A 26,948-nucleotide genomic window follows, 5' to 3' on the forward strand; every position below is an offset into this window, starting at 1 on the left:
TGTCTGTTTGTTTATGTCCGCTGTTACGTTTCGTTTTGCTTTATTGATCAACTGACCTTCATTCCGCTTGGCCGGTTCCGTAGCCGTGCCAGATTCCGTTTCCAGCTCTTCTGCTAACTGCCAACAACTCCAATCCGCTTCATTCTCCCCCGCCCTGTGCGATTCAATGCTGGGAGCAATCAGTACTTTATTGAGCCTGACCGCTCCTGCGCTCGCGAAAAATAGCTCCACGTCAGAAAAGGGCACCGTAGACGGCGCGAGGGCGAACGCAAAACATAAACTTCAACAATGACCTCACATCCGGTCGCGCTCGAGAGGGAGTGCGCGCACATGCGCACCAGCAGGCGCCACTCGCCGGATGAACTTCTCAGCCGCTCTCACGATGAGAGCGGGCTGCGCTGAGATCCACTCACTGGCGAACTAGCGGGTGAGAAAAGAAAACAAACCCTGCACAAGGACAAGGTTGAGTAACGAGCCCGACACAGCGACCAGCGGCTGCACCGGTTTCAGTTCATCGTGGGCCGCGAACGGGAACGATTCGTACGCTGTGTTACGCTGTGCGTGTGTATGTTCGTGAGTGCGTGTGTGTGTTTTGTGCGTACGCACCCGTGAAGGTTAGCGTCGGAGCGATGGAGCCGCCTGGTCGTTTGTAACGCGTGCAAGCCTGTGTTTTGCGTGTGAAACAGTGTGACAAGATTCGATTCACAGTTTTAACGGGCCACTTGCAGCGGTGTTTTGGAGTTTAATTGTTTATCCCACGAAAAGCTGTCACGTCGGTGAGACAGTGCATACTGACAGCTGGGCCTTTGCGGCAGTGTCAACAGTGAGTGTTTTGAGCAAAGGGGTTAGCAAGCACTGCTTGGTGTGCTTTCGCCATGGAAATGATAATCAAAGCAGACGAAACACAGTGCCATTTTGCTTCGTAAAGCCATCAAGATGTGAAGGTGTCTTTGCGTGTGTTCAATTGGATAAATTCTTGCGAATTAATGGTTGGCTTAATATTATTCCATCAAACAAAGATATAACGTTTCAAGTCTGTGTTTCTTCCCCGTTCCGTGAAACGTAAGAAGTGTGTGTGTGCGTGTGTGATTCTACGAAAACCCACAGCCCATCAAAGGTTACCGGTTCGGCTGCGGGTGATTTCCATCAGTGATAAAACGTACACAAATGCTGTTCACAGTGAAACGCTTCGGCTGGATGTAATGCGATCCGGCTTCCCTTGACAGCCAAAGGTACGGGCGCGTTTTGTTTCAAAAACACTTATTTAATCAACATTAATTTGACGTGCCATAGAAACAAAAAACAAAAAAGATGCCAAACAATATTGGTACAAGTACACGCACACTTTCCGCTGCCTGGTTGCTCACGGTTTTGCAATTTTAATAAAAATAACCCCTTTATCACACCTTCACTTGCAAATGGAACGCCAACATAGGAAGGCACACATCCAAGCGCGCTTACCACAGCAAAGCTTCCAATGCAAAGCAAATTTCTCCATTCCTTTGATTTTGTAGCAAACGCACTTTGATTCATTTTCGCAACGCATTGTTTGCACCGCTCACACAGCAAGGTAAGGCACAGCGAACGGAATGGAAATCAGCTCCACAATCACAGACCGACCAAAGCGGTTGCCTGTGCCGTGACGAACGTCAAAAATCACACCGTTCTGGTTGTTGGGTGGCTGGAGAGCGTAGCCGATGGAGGGAGGGATTGTTTTGTTTGCAAACAGAATGAGTGCGGACACGCACGAACAAATGCAAAATAAAGGCAACACTTTCTTGTTGGCGAGTTGAGATATAAAACGCGTTCGCATTGTGCTGTGCAAACGGAGCTTTTGGGGAAATTGTAAAGCCAAACGGGCGAACAAATCCAACGGAATCGAAATCAAACACAAGCGTCACCCCGCTTGTGGTCACGGGTGGGGTGGAGATCGAGATAGGGCCGAGATGAATGGGCATTTATATTACCCGTAACGGACTGCAAGCAAGGTTTCGGTTTGATATCAAATGTTTGCACCGGTGCGTCTCTTGTGTACCGTGAAATGGAGGCTTTTATTCATTTGTTGCCTTTGAGAATGGATAAAGATAAGGAGAGAGAAAGAGACAGAAAATAAGAGAGAGGGAGAGAGAGAACAGGAGAGAAAGAGAGAAAAAAAGAACGAAACAATTTGTATTTACAATCCTGAACCATTCGTTTGATCAATCTTGTTTTCGGAATTGTTTTGTTTGGTGTGAAACGAGGCTCGCTTGTTATTTCACTTATCACGCAATCATTCACTCTTGCCTACATGCGAGGATGGAAAACCTTTGATGTGCTTCTCGTGGGCTTTCCCCTTTTTGAACAGTTTTTTTTAAAGATGGAATGAAACAGATTGAATTGTATCAAAGGCTTGTTTTTTGCTTTGGTCCGTTCCTTGCTGTAGCATGCTTGCTTTATGAGAAGCAGTTCACATCTCTAAAGGTTATACGTATCAAAAGGCTGTAATATTTAAATTGATTTACTGTTGGAAGCAGAAATGAAACAAATGATTTACATTTTTTGCCACAATTGCAATGCTTTCCTCATGCGATCCGGCCAAAACGCCTGAATGTATGCAAAATAATTATAAAATTTTAAGAACGTGTAGCTCAAAGGTCGGGAAAAGCAATGTTATTATTGAATTCACTTTATTGAAATACTCATCATAACATGTTTGCAACGTAAGTTTCGCAGAATTGAGTTTATCGGTCCTGAATGAAATCACAGCCGTTGCACAGAGCGCGATAAAATCCACCTCATAGGTAAAAAAATACAATATATTCTTTGCACTGCAACATTTACAACGATAAAAGAGTGGAACAAACGCTTAAACAGAGAGCGAAACAAAAAGCAAGAAATATAAAAATATGCCATTACTTGGAAAGGATCAACACACCTGGCAAATGGGTTTTGCAGTATTTGCAAACCGAAAGGATACAGTTGCAGGCAGAATGAAACCTGTTAAAATCAATCAGTGAAGTTTTTTTTATGACTCATGTTGGCTTTTAAAAAGAGCTCTTGACAAAGGGGATGAAACCACCAACTTTTGTTTTATTTCTACAGTGTCAATGATTGAATTTGATCAGAGAATAGGTTTTTGAGCTGGTGTTAAATGAAACCGGTTGACTATAAATTAAATTCTGAGTTGATTTCAAGTTAAATATATGATAGCGTCATTCAAAACAAGTGCAAAAAAACTTTATTAAAAATACCGCAAAGGTTAACGCATTGTAACAAGGAATTGAATTTACAGTGTTTGCAACAAGCTTCGTGGTCAGAAAAAGAGATAAGAGCTCATGGTCAGCCTGTGAGTGCTTAATTAGCTTTTAATTAGTTAGAAAACTGCCCCACTAAATCTTTTCGATACACCATAAAATTTCCGAAATTCAAAATTAGTAGCACAATGTTGATGCTAATGGCCACTTCAGAACTATGAAGTGGTAACTCAATTACAGGCAATTAAAATGGGCAATATTCTCAGTAAGTTGTTATCCAAGCCCACATCAAATAGATGAAAAGGTTAAGTCACTCGTTGTACCGAATGAAGCTATACAACCATAACGATTGTTCATGTTCCGATAGAGTCGAGCAAAAAAAAAATGTTTGTGAACACTATCGCGAACACGCTGCCACTGCAACGCCACTCATTGGCGCACTACACGATAATTGTGTGATAAACACATCAACAGTGGTGATGTTTTTTTTTTTTTGTACAAAACCTATTAAAAAATCGCGCCCCCTGCCTGTCATGGAGCTTTGAAAGGGTATTAACATGTTTAGCACAGAACCGCTCCACTCGAAGCTCCTGGTCCCCTCTCTGTCCCATTACGATTATCACACACGGTGGAGCGATCCCTGGATCACGGGGCAAATGATTAATATTATTGTTGCTTTTGTTGCTGGTTATCCCCCTTTTGCAGGCGACACTTATTTGTGCGCCATTTAAAACACTTCGCAGCGTGCCATGAACAATAAACACGTTTCACGTAAACAATATAAACGATTTACCTGTCCGGACCTCGTTCGGGGAGGGAACTGCTGCCCTGTGTCATACTGGCGCACACAAACAAACGCCGGGAAACACACACACACACACACATACACTCGCACAACACTTGTGATTGTGGCCGCTGCAAAGTTGCACAGTTTTGATGAGGGTACTGGCTATTATTTATACGACCACTTTTGCAGCACACCGTAGCTGCTCTTGCTACTGCTTTATGTCCCCTTTCTCCCCAAACCCAGTGCATGGGTGGGACTGCGGGTGGAAAAGCCCGATTAAGGGTTTCAGCTCGGCGGTGGGTGGGCGCATGCTCCTCGCAAATGCAAAACTCTTGCATCACGTACATTGGTATCATAAATTATAAAACTCATTATCGCCATGTTGTGAACAATTAATTCAATTATTTTGCCATCGACAGCTCCAAACAGTGGTGCAGGAGAAGGGAGGGGAAATGTTTTTTCCCTGTTTGCCGAGCAAATAATGAGTCCACTATTACATGCCACTTTCAATGTTTAGGCGGTGCGTGGAGGGCTTTTGTTAGTTTCGTGATGAATGTGATGGGATGTACATGAGTTTGGAGAATGTGCTCCTTGTTTAGTGTGTTGGCAGACGTTAAATGTGGGTAAATTATGTTTAAATGTTTTGGAGCTCAATGGAGCTTCGCCAGTGCATTTTTAAAACGCTGTGTACAGTAGGAAATCCTTTGTCAGGAAGCGCTACAGAATTATGTATGATTAAAAAAGCATTTTTGTTGCTCATATAGCATACTTTTAGGCGGTATCTTTTGATGTATTGAATTAAATACATATTGTGAGCATTAGTTGAATTCCAACAGCATAACAATTCATGCTATGAAACAGTGAGCATGTTGCAACACATTGTACAATCTTTGGCTTTCCATTTTATTATACATTATTAGAACAGTTTGTTTTGCTCTATAATGAATGTAATGCTAGGTATGCAAACAGTTGGCATACCTTCAGGGGTTATCCCACATTAGAAAAGAACAGCGTTTAAAAAAAAAGGTTCATGTTGTTGAATAGAAAAGGTTTAGCTTAAAATTTTCAAACTCAAATTCTACACTACACCATCGAACACAAGTTTTGCATCCAATTAAGTGCTCACCTGTTTTGGGGCCATTCTCCTCGGTGTACTTATTTATCACCATTAGCTGGACCTAATTAAGTGTTTAGCTGGGGTTTGACTTAGTTAACCACTTTTGCTGTACCTGCTAATGAAGCTTGTTTGCAAAAAGTGCTTTCGAGAAGGGATCTAGAAAGAAAAACACTCACTACACCCAGTCACATTTACCATGCAGATCGCATGACGTTCGTTTATCTTCATTAACCTCCACGCCACGTAAATGCACTATCATATCGCACCACAGAAACACCTGAGGACGAGTAGCGATTAGCAGTAAAACCAGCATGTGCCACACCGAGCAGCAGTTGTGGAAAGTTTGTCCCAAAACGAGTGCCACACACACACACACACACATACTGATTGACACGTAGTCGCCCGAGATGGACGGACAAAAACAACCTAATGACTTGAGCGCTGAAAGACTTGGGCTGGATAGTTTGCTTCTACTGCAAAAACGCTTTTCATGACGATGGAAAGTAATGCTTCTGGTCTTCTGAGGTACCACACTGAGCCGCTATAATGTCGTTGGGAAGTTGCTGGAAGGGTGGAATTGTCAGCTGTCGTCTTAATTAAGCTCCCTTGCCCGTCCAGTCGATCGATTTTCCATCTTCTAATCACCAGCCACCGTTGCCGGCTCCGCTTTCTTCAAGACACTGGGAAGAGCGAGGCCCAAGCGTACATCGTCCGTACTTAATCAGCTTTCCAGACCCTCTGCTCTCAGGCCGAAACATGCATGACAATCTAATTATTTTGTAATGTTTCCTCACCAGCAACCAGAGTCCGCAATCGGTTGAGTAAGCAAGAGTGCGCCAAGATGCTGGAATTATAAACCACCAAGAAGTTGAAGTGGAGATGTGTCGAGCTGCCGGCTCAGGGCAGGATGTATTACTGCGCCCCGAAACTCCTGCACCCACTGAAACCCCAAAACCACTTGCCAACATTGAATTAATGGTCAGAGTATAAACTTGTACGGTGCAAAGGACGACACAGGCGCCGGTAGATGGGCTGTTTGCCGACCGAGAACGATACAAAGTTAGGTGCAAGTTTCTTTGGTGTAGGTTCCGTGTTCTTCGGCAGTAATTCCTGAGCGGATTGGGGTGATAATCCCCCCCCAGACCTGCTATCGTGCCATCATTCGCGCTCTCTCTCTCTCTCTCTCTCTCTCTGTTTTCGTCCTCCGTGTGCGTTGGTACTGTTCCACCAAAGAAATGTCGAGCTGTATCACTGATAGTGGGCTCTCTTCACCTCTTTTCAATGACGCAACGCACAAAACTTGCTTGTCCGCTTTGACAAATATCTCACAAAAGCAATTTTCCCCCGTAGCTGATGATGGGCCATGCCGAACTTGGTAGCAGCAAACTACACCTGCAGTCGTTGCCAGGCGCGAAATGAGCTGCGACAAAATTGCCAGCGGTGCCGATCTTTCCCAAAACTGTCAGGCCAGTACAAAACAAATTAGTTGTGCCGCGCCGATTGCAAGATTCCGCCGTTGTTGGAAGCGCAAAACCCCGTGTCTCTGTGGGATCATTTTGGCGCGAGGGGTTGAGGGTGTTTCAACCCGGAAGCGCTTGCCCAGCCGTTGGGTTGGGTTGCGAAATAAACCCGTCACCGTGTGGGGCAGTCTATGAAGCCTTTTGCTCGTTCAGCTTCACCGCTGGCGTGGAGCGTCGAGATGACACTAATTAGCAAAGCTGTGCCCGTGGACTGCTTTCGCTCTGGCTTGAAATGTGTCGTGTTATGTGGTGTGCTGGCTGAGATCTTACGACGCTGGGCAGAACGAGGACTTTGGCAAGAGTTTTACAGGGTGAGATGTTACTCGACGCAGAAAAGCAAATGGAAGATAGAACGGCAGAAAAGCGATGGAAACAGAATGTGTAAAACTCAACTCGACACAGATGATGAAGACTCTTCAGCTTTTGAAAAAGTTGTACAGCTTTCTCACACCACCACGAGGCTGGAAACGATGTTTTGGGACGGAGAGAGCTCTAGAGGGTGTTTTTTTCTTCTGGCTCTCAGTGTGTAACTATTTCCGTTTATCTTGTTCGGGTTTCCGTGTTGGCTTAGTGAAAAATTAGCTTCTACAAGAGCAAAATCGCATACAAAAGAACGTTCATCTTGTATGTTAGTTTGCATCAGGAAGGTCCAACTCACATAGGACGTTGTGTACAGTGTTTTTTTTTTACTGAAAATAGATTCAATAGTAATGGAAAAAACCGTATTTCAATGTGAAAATATTGATTTTTTAAGTTATAATATGATCGAATATCTCCAATATCATTAGGGTTTTCAGCAAGAGCAATGAAAAAGTTGACAAATAATTTATGTCCAGTAGTGAACTATTCCAAGATCAGTTTTACTATGTGAAAGTATTGTAAAGTTTGTTCCTGAGAAGGATGTAATAAAAATAATTTCTCCAAAATACATCCGTACAGTCACACAGATCGAAATATTGTGTCAAATGTACTGATCAACTTAAGGAACATTTGGCAGGTAATGCTTGAAGTTTAAATAAACGCTTCAACAGTTAAACGCTTCGTCAGTGGTGTACGCTTAGGACAGATACAGCTTTTCGTGTTGGATAATCACATACAAAAAACATATTTTCGAAAGAACAATCAACGAGAGACTACAGTCTGTGGCAATACTTATGCGAATACCGATATACAGGGTTTCCCACGATTTATTGGTCAGTTCCCATGATTTTTTGGTGCGTTCCCACGATTTTTTGGTCGTATCCCATAGATTTTTGGTTCGTTCCCATAATTTATTGGTATTTTCCGATTGGATATCAATACAATTGCACCAACAAATTCTGGGAAACGACCAAAAAACCGTGGGAACGCACCAAACAAACATGGGAACCCACCAAAAATTGATGGGAACCAACCAATAAATCGTGGGAAACCCTGTAAGCGGTCAAATACAAAATAAATTGCTTTTTTGCTACTATCTTCAAACCACTTAAACACTAAACATCCTAGTTGAATAGTTGAATGGTTGAGTTGAGTTGAAGTTATCTTTTTTTTTATTAAATAGTTACGTTTGTTTTCACAACATTAGTCAATATTGAACTAGCAGCTGCTTGTCGTGAACTGGTACCTGTCATGGATTGTGCGGTATTCGGCCTCACGATGACATTTTGTTGTCACAAATTTTACTTTTATCGTCGGTTCTCCGGGTTAAGCAAACCTTGATTTGTCGTTCAAATTAAAAAGCAAATGAAAAAAAGATAAAATAACAATTACCATATCATAAAAAGAACTTTTTGCCCAAATAAAAGTATTCCATTGCCCAAAATATCTCAAAAATATTATTTTAAAAAAATCACTTACTTTTGGCCCTTGTCAATTTCCATTTACGACACCGACACCGACCATATGTTTGACATCGCTGTCTCCACGTGTTGTTACCGTCCGACCGTGACCGTCGTGTGCTGTCCTGATGAAAGAGCATAATCTCACCAATTCTGTGTCCCCGAGGGACCGTGAGCTTATTCTGAGTAGAATACCATGGCTGTTGTCACCTGAACTGCCCTTTTTTGGTACACATTCACATTCGTACGTGAAAGTTCGTTCGACACAGACACACGACAGAACAAGCGTGTATGCTATTTTGCACGCCACCGTCTACCAAGGCACATCGTGTGCGGCCAACAATCTTGCGCCGTGTTTGTAATTCGCATTCCAGCCAACACTTGAGGCGGCGGCGCTCTTGAGTGCCAGGATTCGGTCAGATTACCCGGTGCACCGTGTAGCGAGCAAGCCACCACTTGTCCACGCCCAAAGGTTGCAGTAAACAATTCCATTATGCAAAGCGTTAAGGTGAAACTTTTTCCACCGAGAAGGTAAAGGAAAAGCAAAACACACTAACGCACATAACTACAGAGGCACAGCACGTGGCGAATTCCGGTGCCTCGGCGTGAAGTCAAAACCGAGATTGAATTTCTTCCTCATGTGCATAAGAAGCCGTCTGCTCATCAGCCAGAATGGAACAAGTTTGGCAAATGCCGGCAAATGTAAATTAGATTGTTATGGGTGCGAAACGCAGTACGAAGCGCGTTGCGTAGGCTTCGGTACAAACCGGAGTATGTGCATTAACGAAAGCTTCTCAAATGAAGGCCCCCAAGTTTGTCATTGGTGGCAGCTAAAAAAATAACGCTCTACACCTGAGCAACGTTTTCTGCATGTTGTACTCGGTTTGTACTCGGCAATCATTTTCATTCCATTTTTTGTATCCCTCCATTTTCCTCTCTTCCACAGAATATGAAGCCAACGGACCGCAACTAGCAGCAACTATGAGACAGCTAGCGGTAGTGATGATAATTTTAAATATAAATTACGGTAAGTACCGCTATCCACAGCAGCTTGTTATTGCTGGCAGCATCCGGGGCGGGGTTTTTCTTCCTCCCCTCCCCATTTTAGGCTCAACAAAACGGAGAGGCGCATGATTTGCCGTTGTTGCGGTAGGACTTTATTTTTTCCTTTTTTTTTGGTTTCTTTTTGCATCTTCACTTTTACCTCTCGAGCTCATCTCGTTTGGGGGAATAGTTCTCCATCACCACGACTACACTAGATAAGTTCCCGGTCGGCCTTCCGTGGGGCCTTTTCCCTGCCAAGCTAGCTGCAGCAGACCGTTTTCGTGGAAAGCACACCACCAGCGGCAATGCTTGCTTGTGGTTTTGCAATCTTCACTAATAACACCGGCAGCAGTAGACACTACCTTCGTACCTTTGTGCAGCAGCTACACTATGTCGCCATGTTTTTCCTAAACCCTCCATTTTGTGCCTCCCTGTTTTTTCTTGCTACTTTCACGCGTACACTCCATGCCTCTTCGGATTCACGATACTTTATAGTTGGCGAACGGCTTTCGGCATGGTAGGACCGTTTTTCCCGGGAAATGAAATTAATTTGGTACAAGCGGCAAGCACAAGAGTGAGCAGCAGTGAGGGGAAAAGCACCGAAGGCTGCTAGTGGAAACAGCACCAGCAACAAGCCGTCAGCCCGCCCCGGTCTGTATGCATACGTTGCGCACCGTGAAAATAAACCTTCCGGTGTGTATGGTTTGCGGAGCGTTGCTTTGCGTTGCCATGACGGGCCTCGAACCGTTTCCCGGTTGAAGGCTGGGCGCTTGTTCGTGTAGTATTTAATTCCCATAAATTAAATACTTCAGTTCTCGTGATGGGACCGGAGAGGCACTGGAGGGTAGCGGAGGCACTCGATGTAGCGTAGCGTGCGTTACCTGCTATCTTCTTACTATGCATGTGCGTTCGACGCGCTGTTATAGTAAAAGCTCATAATAGCGAGAGTTTCGATTTTAACAAGGTAAACTGTTATGCCATTGTAGGAAGTGTGTGAAAACACTGCTTCAAAGTCTTTCAAGCATCCGTGTTGATGGCGGCGTATTTAGGATGCGTGCTTGAGAATTGTGAGCGAACGTGAGCGGCTGAGGATGCGTTTTGTGTGTTGCATGTTGTAATTGTAAATAGATGAAACGGGGAATGTTTTGGGAAGGGTTTTTGATTTCTATGAGCTCTAAATTCGGAGAAATGATTCGATATGAGCCATAGCATGAAACACATTATAAACCGTTCTTGGTATTGGTACTGCACAAAGCTATCAGTTACAATGAGTACCCCATTGTTTTGAGCTTCTAACTACTTGGAGATTAACAGTCAATTAGATCGTGTTCAAAAAGTGCCTAACTTACAGTGAAGTACACTAATGTGGAAGTCCGTTATTGATTTTAAAATACAGGGACGGTATTTCTTAATCTTTGAGGATTGCTGGACAGTTTTTTAAGCCTTTACTCGGAATATTGTCTTCACAGATCGATTAATATTGTGCTATTTGTCATTTAGATTTTTTGAACCACTGTACTCAATCAAAGTCATTTAATCGCTTAGCAATGGAGACTGTTCGGCTTTCAGTGAGTCTCATGAACTTCACGCCTTTTTATTCGTTTATGTATGGTTTTACAAGAAACTTTAGTAAGTATCAGACAGCCTATTTCCAGTGGCAATTCAACAAAGGACTGCTAAAACCAATCTACACTTCCCAGGATTTTACTCAGAAAGTAAAAGGATTAGCTTTTTTTGTTTGATGCTACTGCTTCGAATGCAAACTACATCGTATCATCTCATGAGAATGGATTACGAATCACAGGAATTGTCCGTTTTTACCGAACAAATTAAATAGATTTCCATGGAAACGTAACGAACCTTCGTAGCTACGATACCGGTTAGCTCGATCGAATATATTATTGTATAGTCTGTTCGGAATCGTTTTAGCTACTTCGTTGCCTTCTCAAAAGTCAGTACCAAACATTCCAATAAAATAAGAGAAATGAAAACCAACAAGCTCAAGCTATACATTTTTGGTAGTAAGATCCATAACAAACTTGATTCGGTAAAAGAAAACTGGCACACTGACGCAACACATCTGTAGAGATATTCCAAATTTTGTGAAATCGTTGAACTTGATTGTAAGTTTGCAGTACATTGTTATTAAGTACATCTTATTGATGATGTATATTATTTAGATTCAAACTACTGAACCAACGTTCATTTGGATACTTACGTTATATTTACTTAATGACAAATCACAAACGTAAAATCATGTTTTGACTTCAATCTGCAAGCAATGCTATATAGAACATTTTTATCAATTTCTGATGAATCAATCACGCAGAAATAAGATATTTTGACAGCTGAAGAGATACTGTAGGATGAAAGCTTCATCTGTCAATACCATTTCAATTATTTTGTTTTTTTTTCAGGTTTACTTGAACATCATTCATTTGTTGTACTCCATGCTAAAAAAAGACTTCTTTCCAAAATCAAAATGATTTGAATGAAATGAATATTACAATAAAAAGCCATTTGAAAAAATGATACCAAACAATTTTCCAACGCAATTTCATCGTATCATGTCAGTATTTAGATAGATATAGTATCACCGACTCTATCAAAAAATATCCCATTTAATCACGCGTGTGTAGTAATGGAATGATTGTAGAGTTAAATAAATACACGAGGACCATTTTGCACACTTTATTATGCCTGGCACGGCTTTAGAAAGTAATTTGAAAAACATTTCATAACGTTTTGATAACGATAGAGTAAATTACGCGCCAGAATTGCGTTCAATCTGCAATGTACACATAATTTGTAATAAAAGAATAAACTGTCATTGTGACATAAAACTAAGGCCAAGGTTTTATGCTTTGAAAATAATGAAAAGCTTTTAAATAACAGAAAATTGTTACAATAATCACTAGATGCATTCATTGGAGCTTTAACACCAATTCGTGGCCATCATTTCAATGACTGAATTTACTTCTCATTAATCATTATTCACTTCGCACTACCGCTACCCCAACTTTTCCAGGTCGCCTTCACTGCTCTTACACCATGGACATCGACGAGCCGCACACGTACACCCCACCGAAGCACTACTACCAGACGTCCTCCTTCGACGACAACGAAATCAACGACGACGGTACGGCGAAGAGTCCGCTCGATCGCGGCCCTTACTTTGACATTTCGGCCTCCCGGAACGTAACCGCGCTGGTGGGCAACACGGCCTATCTCAACTGTCGCGTCCGGAACCTGGGCAATCGGACGGTAAGCAGCTCCCCCGGCCGAGGTCACGAGGGGATTGGGATGATTTAATTAAAAATATCCGTTTTCATCTGTCTCCAATCCATCCCCTCCCCCTCCACACCACAGGTTTCGTGGATCCGGCATCGGGATTTGCATCTGCTGACGGTCGGCAAGGCGACGTACACCTCGGACCAGCGCTACCAGAGCGTGCACAATCCCCAGCTAGACGACTGGTCGCTGAAGGTAAGTGGGCGTGCGGTCGGCTCCTTCGAAAAGCTAGAATTTTAATTCCAGCGACACTTCGGGCCCCATTCACTGTCGGCGGCAAATCCAACCCGGTTGTGCGGTGTGGGGATGAAGAGGTCATTTTTCTGTCACGTAACCAGCTTTTACAGCTGTCTGCTTTTTGGGGTGCAAACACACAAAAACACAACCTTCGCCATCTTTTCGGTCATGAACCTGACCGGTAATTATGCCGGTAAGATCCCAAAATGTTGGGACCCAAATATGCGACGGTGTAATGAAAGTGATAAAAATAAATTGAATTTAAGCTGGCATAACATTGCCCACCCACTCAGAACGATGCTGACACGCACGCACAACTACACACGCAGCCCAAACTTGGCTAGGCTGCGCTGAATAATCCAGCCCCAAATAAGCGTCATTCAAACCTTCTGCCCTTCAAACCAGTAGGTTTATTCAAACCAAAGGTTCTCAAGGTTGGAAAGGGGTAACGATTTCGCTCGTTTGTAAGTGGTTAAATAAATTCCAGTCCCTTCCCACCCCATGCCGCAGTATGATCCACCTGCCACAGATGGCACTTTCCGGGCGAGATTAGTTTCTTATCGGGCGCGCGCCTTAATTGCGATTGTTTTGGAACATTAATTATGACACACCGTATCGTGACGGGTTGATCTAGCTGCTGCCGTGGATGATCGCCGTAAATGCGCCTTAAATCTAGATCCGCTTAAAGTGTCTCCAAGTCCTAACCAAGTGGCTACGGTCTCTAGGCCACATAAATATGGCCAAGGGCACGGCCAAGGCTTTTGCGTTCGTGGCGGTGGCACGGTGGCGGTGAACGTGATTTCTCTGCCAGTTGGCCAATTTTGCTAATCTTCGGAAGCGGCACTGTGGAAGTAAACAATCGCTCTCACACAGCGCCACAAGCCACAATTCTCGGAAAACTCAAGTAGTACAGCAGCTTCAGTCACAGCTTGAATTGGGAGTACGGGCAGGACTTACTGCTTGCTTCTAGCGGCACCAAAACAGCGCGTACTTCATTCGGATCCGTTTAAGATGTTTATCGGTTAATTTATCGACCTTATATTTGGAAAAGCTTCCTCCGGCTCTTGCTCCCCGCCCAGCTGAAGGCGGGTTGCTGATCAATTTTGAGTGGTATTATTCCTCTTTCCCCCAACATGGCAACGCGGAGGAAAGGAATGTGATAAATATATTGAGTCACGCGCTTAAGTCAGACGCTGGCACAGAAAATGGAGCCAAGGCGAAAAAATATTGTGTCACCATCGACCACGACCGGCACGAACCGAGCCGGCAAGGCGTCTGAGTTTCGGCACAAGGCATAATTTGTAGAAAAAGGCCGTGTCTAAATTGAACTTTCGCTCTGTTCTTGCCTCGCACATTTTCCCTCTTCACTTTACTTACCCCCCCCCCCCCTGCTTTGTGGTAATGCTTCGGTAAAAGCTTTTTGCTGCTTCGCTTTCGCTCCACTCGAACAAACCAATCTGCCCGCGCTTGATGATTAGCGGAAATGGACTGGAAATGATAGAACGTGCCCCCCGAGTGGCCTCCGGAAGCGAAGGGCTTTTGTTTTGCCAGATCGTACAGCTTCGTGCAATTCGTTCAAAATTCATTCCGACCGTCCGAAAAGAGATGGAAATCCGAACGTGCCTGATGCGATACGGAAGGGGTTAAAGGGTTAAGTAGGGCGAAAAGAAAAGAATCACAAACCCGCCAGTCACACAGCCCGACTGAAGCAATGTTTCGAATGGAGAGAAAAAAAAGAAGATAGAACGAATGCATTGCAGAGCATTTCGGGGCAGGGGCAATAATATTAATCACTAGCTCGTGTGACTAATGGGTTGCGTTTATCCAGAGTTTAATTACTATCATCCGTTTGCTATTCGCTTGCGGTGCGGAGTGGCAGCAAAGAAAGGGACGTCCCTACACTTTCACCACACAGCTGCTTCTGCGGAAGGATTCGTTTCGGAAAGCAGTGCGGATAAAACGAAGTAAGAAACGCAAAGACAACCCAGCAACACACTTCGGAATGCGAAGTGGTCGCCCGGTGGTACAATAAAACTATTATAAACAGGAAAGCATTACACTGGCGACCTCCGGTCGGGTTTGGTCGATGATAAATGTTGCCCTCGAACACGCTGGATGCCCACCAGTTCATCCAATCAATCCATCTTGTTGCCTAATGGAGGATGGAGTGAGTGTTTGGGATTTTAAAACAAAACGTTTACGGATAAAGGATGGATTGTGCTACTTAGAACGACTAAAAAGGATTTCGGCTTCACTGCAAACAGCAACGAGATGACCAATAAACATGGATGGGTTAGGAGCATAGCTATAATTAATGAACATACGAATAGATTTATTTTAAATGCAACACTTAAGTGTGAAACAGGAATTAATAAATGCTCTATAATTGCATGGTGAAGCAACGAGAATTAATCGATTATTTAATTTCCCAAATGCAACAGACAATGGATACTCCGGTTCGATGGACCAAATGTTGAGTATGAAGCTTTTAATCATGTATTGGAATATCTCAATTGCTTGTGATGAACTGTTTCAAATGTATAATGGGATATTAGAAGCATTCTGTTTACACGTTCACAATGATTTAAATTGTCTTTATATGTCCCAAATGATATTTGCTCGAAATTGTTTTCCCATTTCTGCTCGATTAGTACTCGATACGCTTGAAATTGTGAATTTGTGTGTGATCAAGTGTGTTGAAAGCGCCAAGATTTGGTGTGTTCGTAAATAAGACGTTCCTCTATCGATAGACGATGCTGTCGAGCTCATTTTTCATTAATAGCTATGTATTTCTGATGAAAAACAAAAGATTCTTTTGTGTGACGTTATTTTATATAAAAAAAATATTTTTTTTAAAGAATACAATGGGAACATGGCCAACTATAACGATAGGAAACATCATTTCCGAGCGAATCTAGAAAAAAGTAACGAAAAGGAAGCATCACAGTTGATTTTAAAAGACTTTTTCAGAATTCTGAAGTTTAAGGCTCCAGTTTAAGGGAATTTTCTCGAATGCCCGATTATTCGTGCTCGAAAATGTCAATTGAGTAAGGCTCCAGTTTAAGAGAATTTGCACGAATTCCCGATTATTCTAGCTCGAAAGTGTCAATTGGGATAGTTTTCAATATCAGAAACTTTAATTTGATTTTGTTTCATAACTTTCTGTGCAAGTAAAATGCTCAACATGCTGTAAATGTGTGTTTTTATTCAAAAAATTTTGCTTACGTATTTACGTATAACTGTTTTCTATGAGCTAATCTGTCTTGCTTTATGTATCTTCTTTGTTTATATGTATCGGTCTCTTATTCTTGTTTTTGTTCAATCGATTGATGTTTAAAATTTATAATTTTTTGCTATGTTCTCAGTTATTTTTTTCTTATCGCCTTGTTTTCTTTATGTGTGTGTCTTTCTTTGTTTATTAAATCCAGTTATTGTTGAGATTACCGTCAAATTAGGACTAATTTTGAGTTTGTGTTGCTATAAAATGTTATCTTTGACTTTTTAACAACAGCTTGATTAAACAATGTTCAAAATTTAGCAAATGATATTGGGTTGGCAATCGTGAAACCTAAATTCAATCGAAACTTAGTTCTGAAAATGTATTTAAAGATCATTAAATGATTGTTAGAAACGTTAAAATTGAATCAATCCACTGTTAGAATTTTAAATTTAATATATAATATTTGACATACCCCTTTTATTAGTCTATATTTGTAGACTTTCCTGTTTCTGCTTGACTTTGCGGCATGTAAAGCCAACTTCAATAAATACATAAGAATTACAAAAATACCAAAAGCTAAATTGTAAAATCAATTGCTGTAAACTTGAAAAAAAAATGTTAAAAACTTTTATTAAACTGTATAGTAATAAGTTGCAATATTTTCCATTCGCTGTGATCTTTTCGTAAACAGTTTGTAATTTCTCTCTATCATTTTAAATTATTCGATCGCAATTGTTCCACTACAACATTGAAAATCCTGGAAATCATTGAAATGCATACGATTGTTTTCAAATGTTGATACCTTTTGTCAATTTCCGAGAAAAAAGTTAATTACATCTTCCATATAGCGACTATCAAAAAGACCCATGAAGTCTTGGTTCCATGAATCGTTCACATTTCCATGCAATTTTATTCCATTGATTTGCATTCGAGTCATTGCAAGGAATGAAAAAAGCGTACCGAGTCCGCTCCTCTGCTGAAGATGCTATTATCAGCCCGCAAAATATCCGCTTTCCATTTATCCAAACTGACAGCCACTCAAACAAACGCTGGCATTCCTGTTGCACTCCCCGGTTGATGTATTCCAGTTGATCATATATTTTCTTTCGTTTTAAAATGACCAACAGTTCCTCGAAATCGTCACACAAAACCGTACGATGGTTTTGTTCGCTAATCTACGCTTAATTATTTGCTTCCCTATATTCTCGCTCATGCCTTGTACATTGCAAGCCACTGGTTCGCTGTTCCGAGTGTCAGTTTTTAAAACACACTCATTTTTATCCCTGTTGCCACCGGTTTTGTGTGAGCTAAATGTGATGATTTTCTTACTTTATCACCATTTGCCGACTGTTGCGAAGGTCTCTTTGTGTGTGTTCTTTCCTCCAACTGATATTTGTAGAGTTGACAGTTTTTGTTGAATTATTTCCGCCCTCTTCGGACATGTTCCGGTTTTGCGTCGTTCCCTCTAAATGTCGCCTACTGCTAAATCGTAAAAGCGTATCCGCAAACAGAGTGGAATTGAATGTCAAACAAAAACGCACCACCCCATTCAAACACACACACATACCTACACGCTCCGAGAAAGAGAGACACAGGAGGGAATGCATAAAAACGAGAGATTGGGGCGCACGCACAAAACGGTGTACAAGTTGTAGATTTCTTCGTTTACTGCACTGCATCAGCACATCCGGGCCCCAGCTTCACGTCTTTTGGCCGATGGTGATAAGCAACGGTCCGGAACCGTTTTCATCCTCCCTTTCTTGGCCCCTGCGCTCCACCAGTACGCTTTAAATGGAGCAGAAAAGGAGCCGGCATCTTATCGAGGGATACAGATCAGACTAATTGCCCTCTGCCCGTGCCCGCTTTTCTGTTATCGTTGCCTTCTCTACACGCTACCCGCTACAGAGCACGAATGCAGACCGGCCAATCGACATGGCGCATACCGAAACCGCTTCCGGAGGTCAAGTAATTAGCACTGTAACGATGTGCGCTCCCGTTCCTTTCGGTGCAAACCGGACGTTTCTTTAGTGTTGCACAGCAGCAGATACAAAACTAAGCTGAAGATGAAGACAGGAATTTCTACGAACGTTTGCCAGACGGCAATATTGTCGCTTGACTTGTCGGGTCATCCCTTTTTCCATGCAAGTTACAAGATGGTCACAGTCTTTGCGCTGCTTTGCCGTATTTTTTTTTTTTTTGGAAGGAACGAAAGGGTTTACGTAAGAGTTGCTTTGGAAAGCTTTCGATTGCGGGGCAACGAGCCCCAGCAAACCGATACAGCCAATCGATATCACCGTATGCCCACGGGGCATCTTCCCGCAAACACGAACCCCGGTCCCAAATTGTACAGTTTGATGCTGGGCAATTGCTGTTATGATGACTTCAATCAAGCCAGCACACGACCGATACAATCTTGTCAGCGGTTGAGAGGTCGCAAAAGCTTATCCGGTAGCCCGGACATCGATAGCACCGGATGCCGTTCCTTTGCTCGCATTCCGCACCTGATACCGCCATTTTAATCCAAACGCACACACACACAAAAATCTTACTTTCTACAACGTTCAATTCGATTTGTTCAGAAACGGGCCCCCGGGGAGGGAGAAAGGTGAAAGCATCCGATAGTATCTCGTTCGGGTTCGATCTCGATAGTAGCCTACCACACACCCAATAATCTCACAATGTCGTCCTTGGTTCGAGGAATTAGACCAAAGAAGGACACGCTGGAATGTCTTCCGGAATGTACGTGAGAAAGTGTGTGTGTGTGTCTTAAATGAAAGAAGCAGCAGCAGCAAAAAAAAAAACGAAGAGCTGATGCTGATCTCGACAACTCTATTATCACCTTGCCGGATGTCTTCTCTTATCGGCTGTGGTACCGTTCGGTGCTATTGAACCATCGACCTGCTTGAGCGTTGTCCACTGCTGGACAACTAATCCTGACCCACCGTGCGCTCTCTCTTACACATTTTCTCACTCTATTTCTTTTCCCTCTCCGGCAGGTGCTCTACCCGCAGCAGCGTGATTCCGGTGTGTACGAGTGTCAAATCTCCACGACACCGCCCGTCGGCTACTCGATGACACTGTCCGTCGTTGGTAAGTACTGTGCGTAATGCAAAAGTCATTAGGGTTCGGCCGGGGTTGAGTAGGTGTGACCGTACAAACGAAAGTGTACCGGCTAGTGAACCTTGTTCGAGGTGGTTAGAGCACGGGAGAGAAAAATAGTATGCGAAGGGTTTGTAGATATCTTAACGCTGTGGAAGATGCTCTTCATAGGAAGGTACATGAGACTGAAAGAATGACTGAAGGCATGAATATTGATAGTTATTTATCATACAAGAACTTGACCTGTTTCATTTTTTTTTGTCTGGACAGGTTTTTCTATAAGGTAGATTGAATTTGCTGGCAATATTGCCTAGCTTCAGGCGTTTATAATTAACTGCTTAATTATTACGCCTGAAGTTATGCCTTTGGTATAGTAGATTGTTGTTTGTAATGGATTATGTAGTATGTTACGTAGCCCAATTTTAGGAGTTGCGTTTATAGTTAACTGTTCCATTAGCACGCCTAAAGTTAGGCAATTTGCTTGGGAAAATAATACTAATACTTGATTATAATAGACCGTTGGAAGTTATTCTAGTCATTTGAAAGTCTATTTTTTGGTTAGAATAACCTAACTACCCTTGAGTTAGTTATTACGCCTCAAGATATGCTTTTTCCATGACAAAATATTACCAATAGTTGAGAATGGTTAAAGATTTCAGCTTCAATTATCAGCCAAATTTTCCAAAATTATTAAACAATACTCGGGAAACATTGAAATAGCATTCCTAACACTTGCGCATCCACTCACTGTGCCAGCTGGCCAGATGATATCGCATTTTCACTACAATTAATGACCGCTACGATCATCATCATCATCATCACCATCACCATCAACAACAGCATAGCCAGCGCTATCAGCCGGGGATAAGTTTTGTAATAATCCTCCAGCTGCAAATGGCACCAGGATGGAGGGTTTACATAAAACATGGGCTCCAAAAATTTCAATCTTCGCTTCGCTAGTTAATCGTTTGCTAGCCCCGGGTTTTTTGCTGCTGGTGAGCTGAAGCAACGACTACAGTGGGAGCTTTTCGGATGGGAGAGAAGGATCGGTTGAGATGGTAGTTCATTTTCCGGTTACGGATCTTACCGTCGGAGGGTTTTTTATATACCTTTACCTCCACACCTTTTTTTACTTACGAGCTTGTTGAGCTTTGAGTAATACACGTTTTTTCGCTTCCGCACTGCCGTTGCCGGCGACACCGTGCCCACCCAGCAGCGGAAAGGCCCTTCCGGTGGCGGCGGAAGGTGCACGGGAACGGCTCTAAATAAATAATGCACCATCCCGAGCCCGTGGCACCTGATTGGCCGTCTTACCGTAATAAATCTTAATGTCTTCGGTCGTGGATGGAATCACGTAACCTCACGCGGCCGAACAGCGTCCTATGCCGTGGGATGTTTCATGCGCTCCAGCGCGCTTCCATTTTATGTGTCCCCGGTTGCGGCTCGCTAGGGCCGGTTTCCGGTTTCCTGTGCTGTGGATACACAACAGTATGCACAAACCAAAATGGAAAGGAAACCAAAGGTGACTGAGCGAGGGAAAAAACAGAACACGTATCCTCGTTATCGGATGACAGTTGTGCTGACCTTCGTTTTACGTCAACGATAAATATTCCACTCGTTTTAATTAAACCTGACCTGATGCGAGGATGGGAGGGACATAGTGCAAAGATGAAATGTGGGTCAAAGCTCACTCAGGCCTGCTTAAAGAATCGTAACCTGGAGAGAATGAAAAGATCTTAATTCCGGGGAGGTCTCATAGTAACTGGGCGTCTCCATTAGGGGCGTCTGGGAAGGGGAGGGCCAAGGGGGGCAGCGGTAACTGTGCTCGTGATACGATTACGCGCCCGAGTAGGGCGATGATATGATAGGTTGATGATAGAGGACTAAATGAATATTTGACACTTGGCATCGGCCAAAGGTTAATGTGGTGTCAGCCGTCCTTTGGGTGTATTTGTCACTCGTGATTTCGTTACTGTGAGAAGGATGTCAGGAGAAATTTTCACAAGGACACGTTCTGTTGTTTTATGTTAAAGTTAAATATTTACCTCTTTTATACATGATATTCTGCACATCACCGGCCAAATAGACGCACCTTGTCAAAATTGAACAGTGGGTAGTTTGGAACAATTGCCGTGATAAATACGGGCACTTATTGCATGAAAATTGTAATAGCGTGAACTCTTGGTAATTGTTAAGATTCGATATATTTTACAAGTATTATTGTTCGTTTTAAAGATTTAACCACTTTTTAAATTATTTATTATTTCATGGATTTATTATCCAAAAATTATGTTTTTTTTTTTTTAATTTGTCCTTATAAACAAGCAATAATTCATAATGTTCGTGATCGCGCTAGGTCACACTTACTTTTATGCCAAATGTCTGGAATGGTTTTACATGCTCATAACACATTTGAAATACCTTTTGAAGCTTCTTTTTTAAATTATATTCTTTACATAGCTTTCGCCCAATATATGTACACGTAACATGTAATCAGTAATGTATTGTTGAGCCAAAAGGACCCACTGCAGTAAGTCCTGTAATGTTTATTGAAAAAATCTTCCCATAGCTCACCCCAAAGTATCGAGATTAGATAAAATCTATAAATTCAAACCATAAAACGATCGACGCCGTTCGAGCCCTCGGTAAACAAGCGCACAGAAATTGCTTCGTTTGCACCGGCCAAACACGACCATACCGGCCCATTGCCCAGGGGCACTAGTCCTTATCCGGGGCCGGCCCATTGCAACCCTGTCGTTTATTTTCTCCTCTCAAAAGCATGCGGTCCTTCGCATACATCTTAGCGGTCCGGAAGCATTACGGCTATCAGGGCCAACTTTTCTATTGCCCGGAAGGTGGAAAGTAACACCGTACATCACGCCCGTAAACCTTCATCATTTTCTCACTCTAACCGTTCATGTTTCTTGCTTCTCTTTTTTCTCTCTCCCCGCACAGAGCCCGTCACATCGATAGTTGGAGGACCGGACCTATACATCGACACCGGTTCGACCGTTAATCTGACTTGCATCGTACAGTATCTGCCCGAGCCGCCACCGCTGATCCAGTGGACTCACAACGGCATGGTAAGGCCCGATACATCAAGGAAACATACACAAAAAAAAAACGCTCACCCTACTCCATTGCTTCCCGCCCACTAATCCTTGAGCCCCAAACTCGGAAGTTAAAGCTACTCGTCACACCTTCCCTTACAACAAACGGCGGTCAGTGGAATGGTCATGGGAAAGGCCCCCAATGTGTGTGTGTGTGTGTGTAAAGATGCCCGCATTTCCTTGCACCGGTCATGTTTATCTTTGATTAGTGTGCTGTGACTGTTAGGACAGAAGGACTGACTGAACCGAAAACTCCGACCTTTTCAATCGGGTGGGCCGGGGCCTCGTCGCAAGCTGCCTTATTAAATCTGCCTTCGGAAGGTTTGCCAATAGGCGGAATGGGAATGGGCGGAGGGTGTTTTGCCAGCGTGGCAGGGAATTGTTGTACAAAAGGTTTTTGGGGCATAAATGGCTCGCCTGTGATGCCGAAATAGGTCGCCAATGCCGAAAATCCACCACAAACTAACTTCCAACCAAACCATCACACGGCAATAAGGGGGGGGGGGGGAGAGACGGTGTGTGGGAATTGTTTATCGAAACTTTTCTCCCATCCCTCTCTCCCTGTTTCCGTTCTTTACCTTTCGGGATGGCTTCTCGACCCGGGGTAAAGGTAAATATTGTTTCAGAGCGTCCCCAGCACCGGCAGGGACACGGAATCGCCTCGAGCGCTTTCGCGTAGATACTTTGCCGAAAGTGTCTTCTCGCTGCCCTTTCCTTTCCTTTGCAAAAAAAAAGGTAAACGATGTGCTGCTGGCTACAAAACAAACACGATACGATACGATGCGATCAATCGTGAAAGGGTTTTATCGATGAAGGAAAGGGGAACAGGCCAGCCAACCTGCAACCTGATGGTGAATGTGAAATGAGATTTGAGATAATGCTCGTTTTATCCCTGGCGATAAGGCAACCTTAGCAAAAAGGGGCTAGCAATATTTTCCCCTGCTGTAACCCTGCTTTAATGCTGCTGAGCATGAGCAGTGCTACCGGGGGGGATTTCACTTATCATCATCAGCAGAGCTAATAATAATCTTTTAGCTAACAGATACACCGTGTACTCCCATCAGTCAAATCGGTCAAAACTGATGGAGTGTAAAATTTTACCAGACAGCCTGGCCGGGTACTTGCCAGCCGGGCATGAAATGAGAATGCATTTATTAACCCTAGCGAACGACCTTCGAACCTTCATTTTTGTGAAGGTGAGATTAATTTATTTACAAACAAAAAAAGATAACGAACAACACAGCACACTGTAACGAGCTGCTTATAAGTTACCCTTTTTTCTCCTTACCCAACATGACATTGATTTGACGTTTATGCTCGAGCGGTGAAAGGTTTCGGTGCTTGCGAAGAAACGGCTTCGGCACCGGAAAAGTTGTCAATTTTTTACGCTGTGGAAGGTAATGAATTTTTAAAATGCAATCAACAGCCGGCCCCGACTGTGTGTGTGTTTATGTGTGTGGAAGCCCCTTAATGTTTTACTTTGGACGGGTTTCAATTTGTTTTTGTTTTTTTGCCTCATTTTAAGATACGTGGAAATTGTAGTTGATTTCCAACTTAAAATGATAAAGAGATTGCTCACTTTCCTGCCGTTCAGGAGATAATTATAATGAAATCAAAAGGGGCGATAGTAATAAAATCAAAATGTTGTGTAAATTTAGGTTAAATGTAAAAATGAAAAGAATGTTTATTTTGTTTTAGGTTTGTGCGCTTCTGAACCTATGGTGTGGTCATAATGCTTTATGATGAAAAGAAACTCATTTTTCTGAGGGTTTCCTATAATTTATTCACTGTTTTTTTTCGTATATTTTGGAATCGTTCTCACGGTTTATTGGCATCTTCCCTTTGAAAATCAGTACAAAAGATTCTTGCAATTCTTGTTAATGGTCAAAATATCGTGAGAATAATATAAATATATAGCAAGCATTCATACATTTTCAGAGAACACCAACTAAAAAACCGTAGGAATTTTTTTTACAAAAATCCAGATGACATAGTTTTCTTTTTATTACATCTGTAAAGCAAAGGTGCTCTCTTAATTAATTTTTGCGTTTAAAAGTGTATCATGATGTTAACAGGCAAAATAACTAGGAATGCATTGTGTTTTACAAGTCCGAATTAAATGTCAACAAACTATATTCACTAGCTCAAGATGCACTTAAGCTTTGAAACGTATTTTTATAACAAACCGTATTTTTACAGGCTCTTAATTATTTATCTAACGTTCAAGATAGTTTTTCTTGTGTGCATTGTCTTTTACATATTCAAAGATGGATTTACAAATCGCTTGATTGTTAGTAATTGTGTGATGAATTTTAACGTTATATGCGCAATGCCAAGGGTACTAGTTCAAACAAAAAAACTGTGAAAATGGCCGCAATGTGATAAAGAAAACAATCAACGTTTCAAAGTCAAAATGTGTGGACATGATTTGCCGACAATTAACTAGGATTTTTTAAACCTTGCAACAGTGGCAGCAAAATGTCACAAGCATCTTGAGATGTTTAACAACGAATACAATGAATATATCCATAGTAGTTTGATGCTCATTGCTGATACTCAAAGAAAGTGCGTTATGACATGCTAAACACGACATGTGAGTGCTTGAGTCAAACGCGAAACTGTGACTGTCAAGCTGAGCTTAATACCGGCGTAAACATAATCATGATTTTTTCTGGCTGTGAACAGTGCTGCCAAATGCCACTGTTTCAGTCACCAATACTCATGACTGAAACGTAGCTCAAATTAGCTCTGGAGGATTAATCACATGCTTGATGACATTTTGTTTAGCACCCCACTCTAGGTCACTCACTTGGTCACGTGAGTGACATTTTCGGTCAGTGATAATCACGACATTCTCGGAATGTATTTGTCATGAGGTCCCAAGCAGCAAAATGCTATCTCGTTCTGTTTGGTTTGATGGTCTGACGGGTCCAACAGAGCGATAAACCATGCTCATTTTGTTTCTTTGAACCACTCGCACGCACCACATATCTCCCATAACTAGCGGGATGATCACCGACTGAAAATGTCGCGAGCAAGTGACTGACCAAGAGTTGGTCGCTCAAAATGTCACAAAGCATGTGATGGTCGCACCAACTGTTTGAGTCACACCTGTGATCATCACAGTAGAGCTCGTGACGCTGACATTATTTTGTTTCAGACGGAATTTGTCATGACTAAGTCAGTGACATTTTTCGGAACTGATCACAGTAAAAAACAGTCTTGACGTAGTGACTGACCAAACGTTGGTCGCAAGAATATCACGAAGCATTCATAGGTCACATCAATCATTTCAAGTATCACATCTAATTACACATTTACCGTAATTTATGACCTAACATTTGAAGAATGATTAAACGAAATAATCTTCCGCGGATCTCTGCCACTTTCTCGACCATCCGATTAAGCGTGTCGCTGCTTTAAACCAATCAATGTCAGCGATAAAACACGCCCGCCTGGAACCGCACCAGGTTGTGTGGTTTCCTTGACAACATCTTTGCAATTGCAAAACTGATTACCATTTAGTATGTGCCTTTTTCAGCGCACTACACACAGCGCGCGTGCCATCCCATTCCTACTCCTTTCCTTTTGATACCAAATAAAGAAAAAGAAAAAAACCCATTAGCGAATAAAAAGAGCGGACAGCAAAAATGTCAGCCCGGGCTGACATTTCCAATTGCTGCACCCGTTCGATGGTATCGATAATTTAATTAAACACTTCACACCGTTCTGCATTCGCTGTTCTGCCCGTTCTACCATCACTAATAGCAAACCGTTGTCACTTTCCGCTTCGGTGTATGTGTGTGTGTGTGTTTTTCGCTTTGCTTGCAGGAAATTAATTACGATTCGCCACGGGGCGGCGTGTCGGTGATAACGGAGAAGGGCGACATAACGACCTCCTATCTGCTGATCCAGCGGGCGCGCAGCACCGACTCGGGCAAGTACACGTGCCTGCCATCGATGGCCAATCCTACCACCGTGCACGTGCACGTGCTGAATGGTAAGTGTCTAAGCGAGCTCTAGCGCGAGCAAAATGGGCGGAAGGCGAGCCCACCCACTCATAATTGCAGCATATCGCGCGGTTATTTCATCTCGCTCGTCCGAATCTTGCCCTGATTATTCAAGCCGCGCGCACGAAAATGAAAAGCGAGTTGCTGATTCACGGTGGGACTGTATGTTTTGTTGTTGTTATTCGTTTTCCTCCACACTTCAAACACTGAAGCCCAAACTGTGCCACAACACAAACACCAAAGCCATCGTCGTATTTTCGACTTGTTGGGTTGATTATTTTTACCATGTTTGAATAACGATGAAGCGAACACGGTGGCAATGCCGGTACGGCTGCCCGAGTGACTTTTTTCCCGAGTGGAGTTTGGAGTTTGATTTCGCTTCCGGCTGAAGGATGCGAATGGAGCGGTGGTGGGGGAGTGGAGAATGCAAACACACGGCAACACTTTTGCCTGTTTTGTC

At 42.8% G+C, this 26,948-nt stretch overlaps 1 protein-coding gene across 1 annotated transcript in view; it reads left to right on the forward strand.

Annotated features, from left to right (window-relative positions):
* Positions 1-522: 522 nt before the first annotated feature.
* The window catches only part of LOC120902952 (zwei Ig domain protein zig-8-like), a 28,995-nt gene continuing 2,569 nt past the window's right edge, over positions 523-26,948 (forward strand). The window contains exons 1-7 of the mRNA XM_040312051.1: positions 523-1,232; positions 9,424-9,504; positions 12,550-12,785; positions 12,891-13,007; positions 19,266-19,359; positions 22,324-22,451; positions 26,310-26,478. Coding sequence (XP_040167985.1) covers positions 9,459-9,504; positions 12,550-12,785; positions 12,891-13,007; positions 19,266-19,359; positions 22,324-22,451; positions 26,310-26,478 — 790 coding nt within the window. The 5' untranslated portion in view covers positions 523-1,232; positions 9,424-9,458. The remainder of the gene's footprint in view (positions 1,233-9,423; positions 9,505-12,549; positions 12,786-12,890; positions 13,008-19,265; positions 19,360-22,323; positions 22,452-26,309; positions 26,479-26,948) is intronic.

Source organism: Anopheles arabiensis, chromosome 3 (assembly GCF_016920715.1).
Source record: "Anopheles arabiensis isolate DONGOLA chromosome 3, AaraD3, whole genome shotgun sequence".
Taxonomy (NCBI): Eukaryota; Metazoa; Arthropoda; class Insecta; order Diptera; family Culicidae; genus Anopheles; species Anopheles arabiensis.